Source organism: Microcebus murinus, chromosome 8, assembly GCF_040939455.1.
Source record: "Microcebus murinus isolate Inina chromosome 8, M.murinus_Inina_mat1.0, whole genome shotgun sequence".
NCBI classification, from domain to species: Eukaryota; Metazoa; Chordata; class Mammalia; order Primates; family Cheirogaleidae; genus Microcebus; species Microcebus murinus.
Window position 1 is genome coordinate 30,639,878 of NC_134111.1, and position 18,729 is coordinate 30,658,606.

The window sequence follows — 18,729 nt, forward strand, 5'->3', positions numbered from 1 at the left end:
ATCAGTACTATCCAAAGAAGTATACTTTGAAAATTGAATTTTGTAAAATTCAGTTTGTTGGTTTTTGAGAAATTGATTGTCTTGTTTTTTTATTGGGAATTTTTTTAAATTACCAAAGTGATATTCATTATAATTAATGCTTACAGTTTTCCAGGAATTTTGATCACTGGTATCAGATGAGTTTCCGTTTTTCTTTAGATGTAAATTTTCCTAGTGTTCGTAGGCTGGATCAGTCGTTTGGTATTTTTACTATTTCCCGTGATTGCTCAGAACTTACTCATGGTGTCTAAGATTATATCATCAAGAGCCTTCAACTTTCTGTTTTATATTTTGCTTTCTTTCAGTCAGTCAGTAATATTTATTTAGTGCCCAGGTGAACAAGACAGGTGATAGCACTGAACAAGACAGATGACAAAAATTCTGCCCTTGTGGAGCTTATTATCAAAGTAGGTAGGATAAACAAAAAAGCATGTAAACAATGCAGTTAACTGTGTACATAAAGTCAGCACCATCCTCCTGTTTTAGTTATCTTTGCCCAGAGACAGGCTTCTAGGCCCGAAACAAGCACTGGTGAGGCACAGAGCATGATAGCATTTGCTTTCAGCAGTGCAGATAAAAGTGGAAATTTAGTCATTGGAATAAGATAATGGTCCTGTTACTAGAATTTAGGATTAAACCAAAGGGCTATCTTCATTCCAAGTCCTTGATCGGTCAATTCATGAATCCTCTTATTTTTCCTTTTTGGTGGTTGGCATACTTACCAGATCCCAGGACAAGGAATCAAGTTTGTAGTTAAACTGATATTTATTAAGTTGGTAGAAAAAGACATAAAAGATAGACTGAGGTAAACTTTCTGCATCCATAATTCTAGAAGACTACTTCAATGAAGTCATTATTGAAAGCCTTTGTTGCCAAATATTGTAATTATATTTGGTCTCAATCTGTTTATTTTATTTGTACTGTCCTTATATTTTGAAACTATCTTCACATTTGTGGGGTTTTTTAATGCAATTTATTCCCTTTTGGTTTTATTATTTCTTATAACCATTCCTTCTAACTTTATTTTGCTAGCTCCTTTTTATTCAACTCCTGTAAACATCAGGTGTCTTGAATTTTTGTTCTTGGTATTCTTATCCTATATATTTTGGGTTAATAGCATATTTTGTGGATATAATAATCCATATACCTTTGACCTTGACCTCTTTCTCAAGCTCCAGAATTTTTTCTCCTTTTAGTTCTTCTTATCTCCACCTAGATGGTCCCCTTAGTCCTCTCAAGTTTAACCTTTCCAAAACTGAACTTACTATCTTATCCTAGATGATTTTGTATTCCTTATCTCTCCAGTGACACCCAAAACTCAGAATCACCTGTTTTTTTATCCTTTGCCTTCAATCCCTAAATTCATCTAGTTATTAAATTATTTGACTTAATCTTAATAATCTTCTTTCAGACATGGCAACTAATTGCGATACCTGACCTGAGACTGAATCTTACTTATACTGGAAAGGGGAAAATGCTACAAGGATTATTTTTGAGTCAAGTGATGAAATTGGAATATGGGTGATAGATTAGATAAAATATCAATGTTAAGTTTACTAAAGTTGATTATTGTGGTTATGGAAGAGGATATCACTATTCTTTATAAATATACACTTAAGTATTTTGGAAGGTAAAAAGCCATGATATATGTAACTTACCCTCAGATGGATCAGAAAAAAGAGTGTGTATATGTGTGTGTGAGAGAGAATATAGAGAGAGTACATGTGCACAAGTGTTAAAACAAAGGGATTCTTTAAGCTAACAGTGAGTGAGTCCAAATCTAAAGGGTTTACAGGTATTCTTTGAAATATTCTTACAAATTTTCTATTTATTTTAGATAATTTCTAAATAAAAAGTTTATTTTTTAAAATCACAGGCCACCTTAAATGGCATTCTCTTTCATAAAATTTCCTCTAAAATAAATACCTTAATAAAACACTTTCCAAGAAATAAATGTTTTTCAAAAATTTTCTTTGCAAACCCTTAGTGTTTTAATTTCTAAAGCTTTATTGTCTCCTTCCTATAAACTATCTAACACCTGATTTTTAGTTATTTACTAACTTTCTCTACCCTGTTGACCTTTCACTGCTATCCATTTACCACACATTCCTTCTATACTTTGTCTTTACATGAGCAAGTATTTCAAATTTAACATTTCCAGTCCCCCCTTTATGTTACTTACCCCAGGTTTGCTTTCTCTTGGTCTCTTAATGGCATCATCATCTTCCACTCAATTGATCAGGTTTACACTTTAGTGCTTGACTTCTTTGTAATCGTTCATATATCTACAAGTCACCAAATCAAACCAATTTAAAGCTATGAGTTTTTCCTAGGAATGCTCCTGAGCAGTTAAATAGTCCTTTAAGAAGAAAGATATACTATGTTAATAATTATAGCTAAAAATGATGAACATTTAATATTCTTACAGGCTGTTCTTTGCTGCCTAAGACCCCATCCTGTATTTGGAAAATCCTTCACTTGATGAGTCTTGGTGCAAGGCAGAGCCTGCCTCCCAGTCTCCATAAGAACTGAGAAGGCTAACTGCTCTCTTTAAAAACCCTTTTTTCATCTAGGGCACTGTTGCCCTGTTTTGAATTAGGAGACTATCACATGACCTAGGCTCTGCAAATTAAAATCCCTGAATTTAAATTGAGAGCTAGTAATGCAGAGAAGTAGGGACCACAGAAAAATCTCTGGTGGTAGTGGAGGTGGCAGCAACATTAGAGTTACCGCAGTGGCAGTGGCAATGGCAGTGGCAGCTGTCCGAGCTATAGTCCATGCCAGTGGTGTTCATATTGCAGGTAGCAGTGGTTTCCCCACTAAATCAGTTTTGTGGCCTGATTTTAGGCATTGTAGATTCCAAGCCTAATTGTCCAAACTTCTGAAGATGTGGAGCTATCCAGTTTATTTTTAATAAATTCCTTTCTCTTGGTTACAAATAGAAACTGTGAGTGATATATGCTCCCAGCCTTCGTTGTACTTACAAAAGTCAGAAGTGCCCAAAGCTCAATATAATATAGTAATCAAATTATCCATTTTTTCATCATGCAGTACCTTAAATGTTTACTTGAAATTGAATTGTTAATTGTGCTCTGGCTGGGGCAGTTCCAAGCACATGCACCAACTCACTATGGTAGTTAGGAAAATGTGGTTCTTCTCATGTACTCTAGGAACAAGTACACTTTTACATGGTCTCTTATGGTTATTAATTCGGTATGTTCTTTTTAAATATTTGTATGTTAAAAATGAAATTTGATCTAGATCTTTTGAAGCAGTGTCAATGAACTGTATCACATAGTACAGTTTTAAAAACCACCACACCATGCTGTAATATGTGAATACAGATATTTTATTATGATTATGCTACGTAAAGTTAATGAAAGAGTAGTCCAACTACACAAATAATTTGAATTGAATATTTAATTTAATTTTATGTTTCATTTCACCACACTTGAATCTTGTCCAGATTTGTTTTTAACTTTATATTATTAAAATATCAGGGGTCATTCCTATGACTGCCAGAAGGTTGGCTTCAGCATGTCAGTGATCGATCAATATGTAGTTAGAAAAGAATTTTCTCCTAAATGGCATATTAACAGAATTCTTGACAGTTTCTAAGACCTTAGAAGATTATTCATAGAATTGGATAGACCTTTGTCCTAATCATTTTATCATTATGATTTCATTATTCCGAGATATTTTTGGTTCAACCATGGGTTAGCAGTGTTAAGAATCAGAAAACTACAGTGGAAGCTTTGAAGGAAGAAATGAATTGATAAAGAGATCCTTCTAAAATAGTCATCTCAAGCATGGAGATAAGTGGAATAGTATGAATTTAATAGGTTAGTATCACTTTTCTATGAAAGAGAAAAGTGTTATTTAGCCATGGCATTAGCAGTCTTAGAAATTAAACAGGTATTTTCTGTTTTGATTTGGGCTTATGTTCCTTGAAAAATAGTATATGGTTTATGTTTGGGCACTTGCCCAAAGACAGGAGGAGTTTATAATTCTACCAAGTCTTTACCACTATAGTTGAAGACCTTTTTCATTTTCTGGATCTTTGGTGAAGATAATGCATACTCCTTAATTTAATGTATATAGAATATTCAAAATGTATAAAAATGTATATTTTGATTTCATTGAATACTAATGTTTTCTCCTCACATTGTCTTTCTCTAATTTTGTGGTATTCCATAAATTAGGGATCATTTGATAAGAATATTTCTTTCTAGTATTATCTGTTTAGAGTTATGTCACAATTTCTCTGTGTTGGTGTTGAACTGTACTGATTCATTCTTAGCATAAGGTGAAAAGTGATCATTTAATCCTTTTTGAGTTTAATGCAAATACTTGTTGTTATATGGAAACCTGCCTTTGGTAGTATTTGGGCTATTGCACAAATAATAAACAATCAGATTTGAAAGAAAGTGAAAAAAGAAAGTGTGTAGCAGAAAGATGGTCACTTACCAACACCAACAAGAAATGCAGGCACTCCCAGATGGAGATTTTTCTTATTCTGCTCTGTATTTTATTATACTGATACTCAGTTCCAAATTTTTACATTGTTCTCTTATTGATTAATTTGTAGTTATGTCTTACATTTATTGCCATATTGTGAAGTTTTTTTAGGTAGTGAATTCATCTTAAAGTCTTTTCCTTTATTTTCCCCACATCCTAAAACTCACTGATGTACAGATAGTAGTTAATTGGTTTTTTTTATCGTATTATGAAATTGTTATTACTTATTGCTTAATTGACTATTTTATAAATTAAAAGACATTAATTTTTACATGTAATTTATTCATTTGTGTATTGAAAATGTATTTATTGAAATTGCTATACCATGGGCTTTGTCCATTAGCAAACTAAGTGGTCCTAATCTTCATGGAGCTTGTAGCAGTCTAGAAGAAAAGCCCACATAATAGGAAAATCTTTTTATCTGCCCATCCCCAAGTCCACAGATAATGAGTAAATAAATCAAACAAGTTACACATACCTTGGAAATAATTTTTCACAGAACCTTCTGCCAGTTAAAATACTAGTTTTTACTGCTTTCTAGTAGATGATGTACATGCTAAATGACAGAACTTTTTCTATAGTATATAAAAATAGTGGGGTTCTGATTTTGTTCATTTCTGATCAATAATTTGTGACTACTTTATTTATAAATAGTTCTTGCCCAATCAAATTGATGCCATCACCATAATAGAAATGCAGTAATACTAGTTGCCTTAGAGTAGCTAAAGATAATTTTTACAGAACAATTAAAATGAAGATTATTTCATAAAATAGGAAGTTGCTATATAACAATATAAAAACCACAGTTAACACTGGAAAGAAATATTACGATATTTAACTGTAAACTGTCTATGGAGTTCTTATTACCTGTGACATAAAGAGGGTACTTAACAATAAGGCAAAAAGGCATTGCAAGCTGGAGCAAGAAGCGCCAGAGAAGAAAATCTGAGCGGATGTTTTAATCTTCTGACACACATCATGCAGGAGCATAGGAAGCAGTGTTAACTTGATAGTATTAAGTACTATTCTGCTGACTGATAGAGGCTTTACCCTCTTCCCCACTCTAAGGTTAAGTTCTTGATTTAATTAGCGGTGATTACAAAATTTTATCAGAGGCATAATGGCCAAACAGCTGAAGCACATGTAGCATATCACAGCATTGTTTCCCTTGGCCTCCAGAACACATAGGCGCTGCCAGTGATGCTGTAATGCTTTCGGAATAAGGTAGAATTTTTTTAGATCTAGAAAGTTTAATTTTTATTCTACCTCTGTTCTTGTGGACTCTGGGAGTTTACATCACCATTCTGGAGAACTTCAGCTAACAGTAGGAAGGTTTCCATTTAAAGCTGATGTTTAGAAATATTGGTTCTTTTCGTTTGGTCTTATATTCCAGGCTCTGGCCCTCCAGTTTAAGGACCAAGTTAGCCTCTCAGATGCATTTTAGCTACCTCTACTGAGAGATTGGGTAACCAAAGAATGATCACTTATCATTTTACTGCACTAAATGTAGTTGTCACATGGACTAAAATACTTGAGTTGACATTGTCAGTGTATTCTCTTCCTATGGTGAAACTAAGTGGGCAGCCAAATTGTGATAAGAAACTGACTGATTAACTATAGAAATCATCATAGGACTTGAAGTCCAATGATCAGTGCATTTATTCCATAAAGTTATGCCAATACAAGAGACAGTGCCAATCATGAGAAATTTATTTGGTGAATCATGCCTTCTCCAGTAGATTTTACACAACATACAGATCAGTGTGTATGTTGATCTTATAATTTCAGTGAGAAAAATTTTTCCTTCATTTCCAATTTCTATGGAAACCTTTTTTGGGGAAATATCTATACTTGTTCTGAAAATGAGTTTTCATCTCTCAAGTGGTACAAGTAAAAAGATCAGGATAGCATCACTTCAGTGAGGCTTTCCAGCCCTAAAATGACATAATCTTTTTCTAAAGTTCACTGTAAATGGATATGTGCAACCCCCATTCCATGCTACTAAAGCTGATTGGCTTATCTCATCTATTCAAGGATCGAGGCAACAGATGTGACCAAGCAAATTTTTATAAACCTTAGTTTGAGCTATGTCAGCATTATACTGGTTGCATTGATACAGGAGAATTAGGTCCCCGAGATACCAATGTCAGAACTCCTAAGGGAACCATCTTAGGGTCACTCTTCCAGACATGACAATGTCACTAGTAGAATGAGTGTTAAGAACAAGGATTGTCTAGTACTTAACCCGTTGGCTAAAGGGATTGCTTTTATATGTCATTAGTACAAATACTTCAAAATTGCATAATGTCAAAATTTCTGGAAACATGCTAAATTTGTTTTTTTTATCAGTTCCAAAAGAGGCATATTATAGTAAGTTGCAATATAGTAGAAAATATTCATCTTTTATTATAAAGATAGGTAAAGAGAAACCTTCTCTATCTTTTAGTTTCTATTGAAAAACAAACAGAACCTAGTAGACTTGAAAACTGGTCAGTATTCACAAGTATAGAATCACAGAATCATCAGAATTTTGAAGGACTGAAGGTATCTTCCCTGAGACATAAATTTATTGTATTCTTCCCAAGTATTATTTAGCCGCCTTAAATATTTTAAGTGTGGAACTCAATATCAATTTTTTGATAAATCTACTAATTAATGAGTCCTTTGTGAGACTGAATTGAATTGTGTCTTCACCTGCCATTGTAATATCCAATCATAATTGTTAGAACTGGTCATATTTTTTCCCCTATAGCTGTAATCCTTTCTCTTCAAACATTGTAGTCAATGACATTTTGTATTTTTCATTTAGCTTGTAACACTTCAAGAAGCAAAACTGCTGCTAAATGAAGATGATTACCTTATTAAAGCTGTATATGACTACTGGGTGAGAAAACGTAAAAACTGCAGGGGACCATCTCTCATACCTCAGATAAAACAAGAGAAAAGAGATGGTTCTACCAACAATGACCCTTATGTTGCCTTTCGGAGGAGAACAGAGAAGATGCAAACTCGAAAGGTAATGTGCAAATTAGATTTTAATTGGATGTAGCTTAATATTTAAGACTAATTTTTTTAATAACTTGAATAATTTTGAATAACTTGAATAAATGGGACATTGATGAACTTTTTGTTAAAGATCCTATTTTTTAGTAGCTTCTGTTGGCCAGTTGTTTATAGTGTTTATCTACCACCCATGCCCTTTATAAATCTACTGATCATACTATTTTAGACTTGCAGTTGAAGTGATATGAGGAATTTTGTGTACTTAGGCATCTCTGAAGTTTTGAGTTCTTCAGTAAACTACATTCTATCACGAATCTCCTTTGTTAAGGAGGCTGAGAATTTGAAATAGTAATACTTGTTGGTCACTTAAGAGCTTACAGTTCCTTTGAAACCATATTCTAGTTCTTGCAAGTAAAAATGGACCTTGCTACCTCCAGCTACTATGGGTCATGGGAAGTAGGGAAAGGTTCATTTTCTGTCAACAGTCAAAAGTAACAGTGGAATCTTTTTCTCCTTTTCTGAGTTGTCAGTTGTGTCAGACTTCAGATTGTTGAACTTGTCCCCATCTGGCTTTCAGAAGCAGCGCAAGGCAGAATTTTAAGTAAGAGAAACAAGATCTCATGCTATGAAGTGATATGGTATAAAGGAAAGCATATTTCAGAGGGGTATTACTGCCTTCCATTTCTCAACAGTAAACACCACACACGGTAACATATTCTCTAACATTGCAAAGTATCAGGAACATATAAATGTAAAAACTTGAGCAATTATAATTGGAGGCAAAGCATTTTCTGTGGATTCTTGTTTCACCTAACATTGAAGCTTGTCCTTGTCAGCTGCTAATATAACTAACAGCTGTGAAGCATAACAGCTGCCAAAGATAGTATATTTTAGGAGAAACTTTTTAATGGTTAATAACCAGAATTTCTATAATTCTCTGTATGTGATCTTCATCAGAGGATGGATTTCTCAACTATAGATGACATTTCCTAACCCAAGCTGAGTTTTCAATTTGTCATTCTAGTTCTTTGCTAAGGAAATATATAATAAAATATGAAGATTTAGCACTTTGCTTGGATTCTAAGTCTAAAATAAGTTTGCAAATGCAATAAAATTTCATAAATGTGAAAGTAAGGAAGGAGAGATTTATCTGAGCCATTGAAAAACCTGAACTACCAGTTGCACTTTAAAAGCAATATACAGTCATGCGCCACATATTGACTGTTTGGTTGATTTTGGACTGCAACAGTGATCCCATAAGATAATACCATATTTTTAATGTACTTTTCTTATGTTTAGATACACAAGTACTTCATATTGTGTTACAGTTGCCTACAGTATTCAGTACAGTAACATGCTGTACCATCTAGGTTTATGTTAGTGCACTCTGGCATGTGTGCAACAAGGAAATCACCTAATGACACATTTCTCAGAAAGTATCTCTGGTGTTAAGCAATGCATGACTATAATTAATTCAGATACATTGCAAAACATAGACCATTAGCAACGTCTTTGAAGGAAAAGTACTATTGGACTTCTTTTAGCAAATGGGTATGGAATACTTTAAGATTGCAGTATTTATTAACAAATTTTCTGAATGCTAAAACATCAAGAGGCTGAGGCAGAAGGATCCCTTGAGCCCAGGAGATTGAGGCTACAATGAGCTATTATCATGCCACCACACTCTAGCCTGGGTGACAGAGTAAGACAAATTTTTTTTTGTTTTATTCTTCCTTTTTTCTAACCACTATATATTAAGAATTGCTAGTAGCTGGTTTTTGTGTTTAGGTACTTCACCATTGTGTGACCACTAAAAATAGTTTTTCTTGACACTCTGATTCCTATCCTTTCTCTTGTTAGTTATTTTTCATCTTCTACTGTAGATAGGTACAGTTTCTTTTCTAATGGTCTTTTTATTTTTCTTATTTTCAGTCATAGGACCAAAGACTCTCCCTGTCATGCACACTGTTGCTAGTTAGAAATGTTTATGTGTTTTGGAGTGAGAAAGATGGGAAAAACACTCGACAAATAATGAATACTCCCTACCCCTCGCTGTTCAGGAGGTAGGCAGGCATTGGAGTATAGTATGCGAGGACGAATACAGCTGACAAAGGCTGGGTGTTTCCTTTTCTATTTCCACAAGCTTAAAAGCACTTGTGTAGCTGATGCAAAACCTAAAGAACTTCGCAAATATTTTATTTGACAGTATAGAATTTAATTTTAATTCACTAAACTAATATTTAATTTGGGAGTACATAAGTACTTTAGGACATTCTTAAATGAGATAGTCTTAATGCATGTCTAAATGCACGGACTGGGAAATCCTGAATCAGTATATACATTTATTATATTTAACCACATAGATACAACTCTTGGTGTCTGTGCTTTCTCTCCTCGCTCTTTGTGGCCCAAAGAAGTAAGATAGACAATTAGGAGAGGAAATGCTCAGGGTAATGGTTCTGAGTTCTGTTGTATATAACAGTCACCTGTGAATCATCCTTGGTTATAAAAAGATCTTCAGTTTATTTTAAAGTACAGGAGTTTGAGAACCACTTCCCTAGAGATTTGGGAGTAAGTACAGAACTGTAATACAGAACTGTAATAGGGAGAAAAGAATTGGCCTCAAGCAGAAACAGTTGTGAGAAAGGGTAAAGGATGCAGGTGGATTTGAATATAGAGAATAGGGCCATCTTAGAAGAACAGAAAAGATGTCAGTATGAATCCATGGTTTTTAATATTGATATAGATAGAAATAGGTATAAATCTGTGTGTATGTACATACATATAATTATATACTTCCTAGCTTTATTTACTGAGAGGCTCTAGAAGCAATGACACCTAGTAGCAATAGGCATCCCTAACATGTAGATCTTGATTTTTAAACACTATTTTCCATGAGAAGGAAGGTAGGGCTCCTTAGGAAAATGATTTTTTCCAGGTCTGGGGCTGGAAAAATATAAAGATAAGCTAGGAACAAACCTTTTGCTATACCAGAAAATAAGAATGTGATTGGAAAATGTCAAAGCCATGCCAGAAGTACACAGGAGCCGACTTACGCAGGACTCTACTGATTAGAGCTGGGAAAAAGTTTGAATATCAAAATAGATAATAAGAGTAATAGACTATAACCCATAGAATAACCCATGAGTCCATAGTGATATGGATGTATGGATAGATAGATAAATAGATAAAAGAGAATGGAAGACTTCCTTACAGTAGATTTCCAAACTTACAAATGTTGGCAGGGTGGTGGAGTTAGAAGATCACAATTTAGCAACCACCATAATAATAATTGTTTCTGGTAAAAGTTAGGATCCATGGATACTAAACTAATGGGGGAGAATTTGGTGAGAAATAAAATACTCCTTGTATAGTCCTACAACATACTTGTTAATTAAAAAGGAAAAATAGTATTTGACTAGAGAAAACTGGCAGACACCATCTTAATCAAACTTATTATTGGCAGTCATGGGACAAATAGTATCATTAACTCCTGATATGAGAGGGACACAATAACACTTCTGTGGTAGTCGTACCAAAAGTACATAACTTGAATTTAATCATGGAAAAACAGTAATGAAACCCAAATTGAGGAACATTCTACAAAAATAAATGGTCTCTCTCTTCAAAAATGTTAAGGTCATGATCACCACAGAAAGAGGAACTATTCTAAATTATAGGAGATTAAAGAGACATGACAACTAAATGCAGTTTTTAATCTTGAGTCTGAGCCTAGACCTGGGGAAAAAATTATTACTGATAAATTTTTATAGTAATCATTCTGTTTCACTGATGTCCTTTATAGCAGTAACTGTATTTATTGCCACAAAGGATATAAGTGGGACAATTGGTGAATATGAATAGTTTCTTTATATGAATAAATTAGATAATGGGATTATATTAATGTTAATTTCCAGATTTTGATCATTGTACTGTGGTTATATAAGAGAATATCATTTTTTTTTAGAAAATATATATTTAAAGTGTTTAGAGATAAAGGGCATCATAACTTTTGAAAAATACTGCTAATTATGTATGTTTATATGCATATGTATAGATGTATATACATTCAGAGAGAGAGAAAGCAAATATAAAATATTAACCATTGAGGAATCTGGAGGAAGATATTATATATGACAATTCTTTATACTATTTTTGTTGTAACTTTCATAAGTCTGAAATTATTTCAAAATAAAAAGTTTTTAATAAAAAGAATAGAAAAGACAAGACTGGGGAAAGGAAAAGGTAGTGAGGATAGTTATTAGGCCAAGAGAGCAGGAAATGAGTGAGACAAAGCAGAAGCACAGAGTCCAAGAGGAATACTTACTGAAGAAGGGGGGCACTCTGAAGATTCTGGAGCACCTTTGAATATTATTCAGCTGCCAGCTGGCATGTAGCCTTGTATTTTTATGTCTTTTGATTCTGTATGTCTGTCATTCTTACTAGAGTTTAAGCCTTTTGAGGATAGGAGATGTGTGCAATACCCTGTGTGAGTAGGCATTTAATATTTGCTATTGATAAAGTTAATTTTTTTTTATTGGAAGGTATTATTGCTGCATGTTTATCCCCCTCCCCCCCACAAAAGCTTAAAACTATGCTTTAGATTTTATTTTGCCTTTTGTGACATGGTACTGAAAGAAAAAAAGATGAATTTTTTTATTAGATGAAAGGATGACTTACTGACTTAGGAGTTTTTTATTCTGTATGCAGTACCACAGTGGGACTTAGTTTGGGTTATTTTTAATAGGTGATGATTATTTTTCATATGCAAGAAACTACACAAAAGAAAAAAAATGTAACTGAAATTTTCTCAATTGTTATTTTCTCTTTTATAATCCTTTAATATGAAACTTCAAGCATTACAATGTCATATTGAATTTTTAACTCAAGAATGGAATGATTGCTTAAGTACAATTCAGTCTGGTTACATAGATTTAGGGGTGGTAGTGGTCTATTTTTTTTTTTGGCATATTATGGGGGTACAGATTTTAAGGTTTCAATAAATGCCCATTCCCCCCTCCCCCCACAAGTCTGAGTCCAGCATGACCATCCCCCAGATGGTGCACATCTCACTCATTATATATGTGTATACCCTCCCCCCTCCCACCTGCCTAATACCCTATTACTGTAGTACCTATGTGTCGGTAGTGGTCTATTTTTAAATCAATAGTTTGTCTCTATTAAGTAATAGGATGTTTGATTTAACAAACAAGTTTGTATTAATAATAATTTTATATGCAAATAGATGCTGAGCCTTCTCTAGTTACAGGGCTTTTACTTTCTAATTAACTAGAGAACTAATTAACAATATTCTGAAATTCAGAATTTTTGCTAAATCTCATTCTCTCTGCAGTGAGGTGTTATTACATTGAGACATGATAATCCCCCTCTTTTTGAAATGCTTGACATGCTACTTTCAGTTTTCTGAGTTTCTTAAGTGAGGCTTTGCATGTCATTTATTCATGTATTGAACTATTAAGCCCCCAGTTTACAGAGCTACCGTGTTTCCCCATAAATAAGACAAGGTCTTATATTTATTTTTCCTCAAGAAGACACACTAGGGCTTATTTTCTTGTTTTTTTTTTTTTTAAGTACGGTACAACAGTCTACATTTATTCAAATATGGTTAAGTCGTCTTCTTCTGGATCATCATCATAACTCTCCAAACCCTGAATTCCATCCTGAATTTCTTGTGACTCTATTACCTTTAGAACCATTGGCCCCAATCTCTCATGTCAAGCAATAGAGCTCTCATGGGGCAGATGACAAGGGCTACTTCTCTTCTTTACCGCTCTGCGACAAAATGCATGGGTTGTGCAGATGCACTACGTAGCCACGCCCATCACTAGGTCCTATTTTCGGGGTAGGGCTGATATTGTGCAAATGCTTAGAAATCCCGCTAGGGCTTATTTTGTGGGTAGGTATTATTTTCAGGGAAACACAGTAGATGGATGGATAGACTTATTTTGGCTATTTTTAGGTATCTTGGTCTGAATAGAACAGTTTCTCTCTGTCATTGGAAAATACCTTACCACGATATGAATGGACTACATTTTCTAATATACTAGGTTTTGTTTCAGGCAGATATTTTTTAAATTTGTTTACATTTGAGTTAACTCTTCTATGCCATATTCCGGCTATTCAACAGCCAAGAACATTTTTTTGGTGAATATTTATTGAGAGGTATTTGCTCATACTTTTGTTTTCAGAGTTAAATAGATAGGTTCTCTTGCATAGTTGCTGTTTAGATGATTTTTTAAACGTTTTTTAACATTTTACTTTTATGGGTTAAATTTGGGTCTGATGATATTTTGTTTACCAAAGCTGGAAATGTGGATAATTTGGTTGTTTATTCTTCTAAAATTGATATTATTTTTAATAGAATCGTAAGAATGATGAAGCTTCTTATGAAAAGATGTTGAAACTGAGACGAGAATTTAGTAGAGCCATAACAATTTTGGAAATGATTAAGAGGAGAGAGAAAACAAAACGAGAATTATTGCACTTAACCTTAGAAGTTGTGGAAAAAAGGTAACATTGCTATTATTAAATAACAAGTGGCAGCTTTAGCCAAATAATGAGTAAAATGTAACCAAGAGATTGGGGTGGGGGTTTATGGTCTAAGCTTTATGAGGGTTGATATTGATTTTTTTAACTTAATTGACATTTTTACAAGAATTCTTTTAAGAAATCAAATTAAGTTATCAATTTGTGTTATAAATTTTAGGGGAGTTTTGTGTATAGTATAGTTCCTGTAATGCACTTAATTATTATTTTTTGGCAGAATCACTGAATTTTATTTAGAAAAGAACCTAGAGATAATTTTGTCCAACTCTCTGTATTAAAGTTTCTATTAATAAGATCTGAGGGAAATGAATGTTTAATTGATTTTATTATTTGTTGCACATCTTTTTGGAAATGTGTTCAATGTAACAGTATCTTCCTGTATAATTAAATGGACTAAACTAAAACTAACAGAATTTTGTGTTATTTCTGAAGTAAGCATTTTAAACAACATTTCCCAGTGCTTGATAATATAAAATATGTAAGAAATTTGTTTTCTATGACCTTAGGCATTTTTTCAGTTTTTTCGTTTGTTTGGGTTTTTTTTAAATCAAAATATGTTTATTTAGTCCTCTAAATTTTCTTTTAAAATAATTTGATTACTAGCTCTATTTGATTATCTTCAATAATTGAGGTATCATTTATTTTCTTTTGTTATAGTTAAACTATGCAATATGTTCTTATATTTTGTTACTTTTTTAAGGTATCATTTGGGAGACTATGGCGGTGAAATCCTTAATGAAGTGAAAATCAATAGATCAGAAAAAGACTTATATGCCACTCCAGCAACTCTTCATAATGGAAATCATCACAAAGTCCAAGAATGTAAAACTAAGGTGAATATCTTCTGGGGAGAAGCACATATGGTAGTATTGATTAGATAACTATTGATTTCTGCATGTCTTAATATAGTTTGATGAAGGAAAAAAGTAATTAATATGAATTTAGTTCTTACCATTTGCCAAGCACTTCGTTAGGAGTTTTTACATACATAGTGACTCATTAATCCTCATAACAACACTTTGAGGTGGGTTTTATCTCTGTGTGATTCTAGATCGTAACTCATAAGAGGCAGATTCAAGGTTTGAGTCCAGATCTAACAGTCCTTTGATTTTCAGTGTGCTATCTGCTTCCATAGAGAATATGGGTAATAAAAGTCTTGTTATTATCACTAACTAACCTTAGCAAACCCTGCATTGTAGTGACAAGCATCAACGTCTAAAATGAAAGCTTTATTCATTGAGACTATTGAAAGTTATTCTTGTCATCATTGTTGCCAGAACCAGTATTTATCAGTTTTTATCTACTTAGAGAAAATCCTTTAATTTCTGAATCACAATTTTTTCCTAGTGTAAGAGTAAGACTCAGTGATTATTTTAGTCTCTTGGATTAAGTAATTATATTGATTTGGTATTTAAATGAGATATATAAAGGCTAATAAAACCTTTAATTTTAAGGAGCATAGATTTAAATAAGAAACAGGTAACAGCTGGATGCAGTGGTATATACCTGTAATCCCAGCACTCTGGGAGGCTAAGGTGGGAGAATCACTTGAGACCAGGAGCTCAAGACCAGTCTGGGCAAAATGGCAAGACCTTCTCTACAAAACATTTTTAAAAAGCAAGGCGTGGTGGTGTGTGCCTGTAGTACTAGCTCCTCAGGAGGCTGAGGTGGGAGAATCACTTGAGTCTAGGAGTTAGAGGTTGCAGCATGCTATTATCTTGCCACTACACTCCAGCCTGGGCAACAGAGCGAGACCTTGTCTAAAAAAAAATTGAGGTATTGACTGAAGCATCTAGATAGTAGAGTGTTACCGTCTGTAGCAAGATTTAAAAAGTGACTTAGGGTATTTGTGGAAAATTCATCTTTTAAAAATGTACCCAGTCCTCATTTTCATGGCTTCATTCTTAAAGGTCAAGAAAGAATGTGGAGCAGGATGACTTCTCCTTTATTCAGCTCATGTCAATTCAAACACCGAAGTTCTTTCTTATTAATCACAGGCATCTAGCCCACCTAGCTGATTCTCTTTATATCATACTTGCCTCTATAACCAAAAAAAGTTATCAGTGCAAATGTCATTTTGTAAGTTATTTTTTAAAAATCCATTGTTATATTAATCAATGCTTTTCCTAGGTATATGATTGTTAGGCCTTGGAATCTAAAAATCTTAACCCATAATTACTGACAGAATCAGCCTTTATTATATATTGATTCTTATTTTAGATCTCTTCTAAGAAGAAGTACTCAGCCTATTTCAATACTAATTTTAATAGATACGGTTGCACCCATTATTGCCCTCCTGTGTTACACATAGTTAACTATATTTACTTTGTCACATGTCCCACTTTAAAATACGGGGAGTTTCTAAGAAGTTGAGGTTTTCCTTTTGTTGTGATAGTTGTACCCACTGTATGAAACAGTTTATATCTCACAAAACACAATTTGCCATTCAACCAGCATTTTCAGTATGTGTACTGTTTTTGACCCTAAAGTAGTTTTAACATCTGGACTACATGTGGGAATATATAACTTTTTAAGTATTTTTGCACTTTTATAGTTTGTACCTTGGTGCTTAGAATAGTCATTTCTAACTTTTTAAAGTGGTAAATCCCTTTTTATTCAAAGGCATGTCAGTATATTAAAATAAACAAAACTGCTCTGTTGAGGAGAGATGGGGGCTGGAAACTTACCCCTTCACTCAGTCTCTTTGCCAGATGGCCTCTCAAGTAACTCCATAAAACCCTGAGGTACATGAGAATGGTTTGATTATTGTTCAGTTGAGGCAGTAATTATACATTCTAAAAAGTGAAGTGTTTTTTTTTTCAGTTAATAAGCTTATTTTTCTCAAAAAATTACTACCCACAGAACAGACATTTTTAAAAATTGGAAATAAGTGAATATAGAAATGAATTCATGATCCAATGGAAATTATTTTTAAAATAGTTATTAATTTTCATCATTAGTGCAGAGGATTTAAATAATTGAATTTAAATACCTTTTAAATGTTAGATTAAATATCTTTTAAATCCATACTATTAGAATAATCTAAAAATCACTAACATCTTAGTTTTAAGTATTAATAAGTATTAACACTTAAATATTAACAGTATAAAAATAAAATATAAATACCATAATTATTTTTCATTGTAACTTCCAGAAAGTAAAACATGTTTCAATTTATGATCACAGAATAATTTTTGCATATTTAAAATAATAAAAAATATCATCTCCTGGGTAAAAATGTGTGTTTTTCAAAGAGCAGTATAGTTATTCATGATTTCTAAAATGATTTTTATTTCTTCCTTTGGGGGAAAAATCGTCACGTAAACAGCACCCTCATCATTTGTCTTTGAAAGAAGAGGCTTCTGATGTGGTTCGTCAAAAGAAGAAGTACCCAAAGAAGCCTAAAGCAGAGGCTTTGATAACATCTCAGCAACCCACTCCTGAGACATTGCCTGTGATCAATAAGAGTGACATTAAGCAATATGACTTTCACAGCTCAGATGAAGATGAATTTCCACAGGTGCTTGTTTTAAAACTATTTTAAAGACATTTCCTTCTAGTCTTTTATATTGCTATATTTTAAAAACATAATTGACATCTAAGAGTTTCATTCTTGTTTTGTTCCACTATCATTACAGCATAAACATTTTCTGCGTTACTTATGCAGCCACTGAAATGGTATTTACTCTCCATTATTTTTCAACAGTTGGATAGAATTTATTCTGTTGTGAAACATTTTGGTGGTTTTCAGTTTTTCTCTTTTATAAAGATGAACATAGATTCTTTCCCCCTGTATTTAAAATAGAGTTTTAGAAATGGAATTACTAATTAGTATCCAAAGATTATCAACATTCTAAGACAGTTAATATATAATTGTAAATATTTGCCAACATTAATGTCCTTACTGAGAAAGAAGATTTAGAAGAACTAATTCAATTTTTAACTTCTGAAAATAATTCTTTGGTGAATATTAAAGAGTTTTTACTTTATATATTAAAGGATCAGTTTTTCAGCAAATAGTACTTACTGTTTAGCACCTGGTCTAGCAATACTCTCTTTTTTTCTGTATGGGATAGGAAATTTAAAGGGAATACTATAACAAAGACCTGGGACCTACTAACAGCTTTACCTTATTTTAACTATTTTGACTTACTTGCTTTGAAGAAAATTTTATTTTAAAAACCAGTATCACAGATATATTTGGAAGCAAGACTATTTATAAAACCCTTTATTGCCATAATCATTTAAAATCTAGAGTTTGCATAAAAAGTGTCCACTTTAACAAGATTATTATTTTTACTTTTTTTTTCCCACTAATTTAGTTTTTCTACCCTAGAAAATATTTTGGCATTTATATACATGGTATTAAGTATGCAATGATATGTTTACTTTCATATACTCTTGAGAAACAACAAAACAATATTTTACTTTTGTCATCTAGTTAGTGTGAGGCAGGGCTTTGAATAGCCATGGGATATTCATCATATGACCATTTAAAGGAATGAGGAATATAGTGTCCTAAAAAATAGTAGTTCTGCAGATAGGAAGTGTAGGGAAGAGCTGTAGGCGTAGTGTATTAGAGGGAACTGCTAGTGTTGCTGG

The 18,729-nt window shown here is 33.0% G+C and overlaps 1 protein-coding gene across 1 annotated transcript in view; it reads left to right on the forward strand.

Moving 5' to 3' along the window:
* EPC2 (enhancer of polycomb 2) overlaps positions 1–18,729 on the forward strand; it is a 119,827-nt gene that overhangs the window by 74,108 nt on the left and 26,990 nt on the right. The window contains exons 4-7 of the mRNA XM_012740105.2: positions 7,367–7,573; positions 13,943–14,091; positions 14,828–14,960; positions 17,456–17,647. Of these exons, the coding sequence (XP_012595559.1) occupies positions 7,367–7,573; positions 13,943–14,091; positions 14,828–14,960; positions 17,456–17,647 (681 nt within the window). The remainder of the gene's footprint in view (positions 1–7,366; positions 7,574–13,942; positions 14,092–14,827; positions 14,961–17,455; positions 17,648–18,729) is intronic.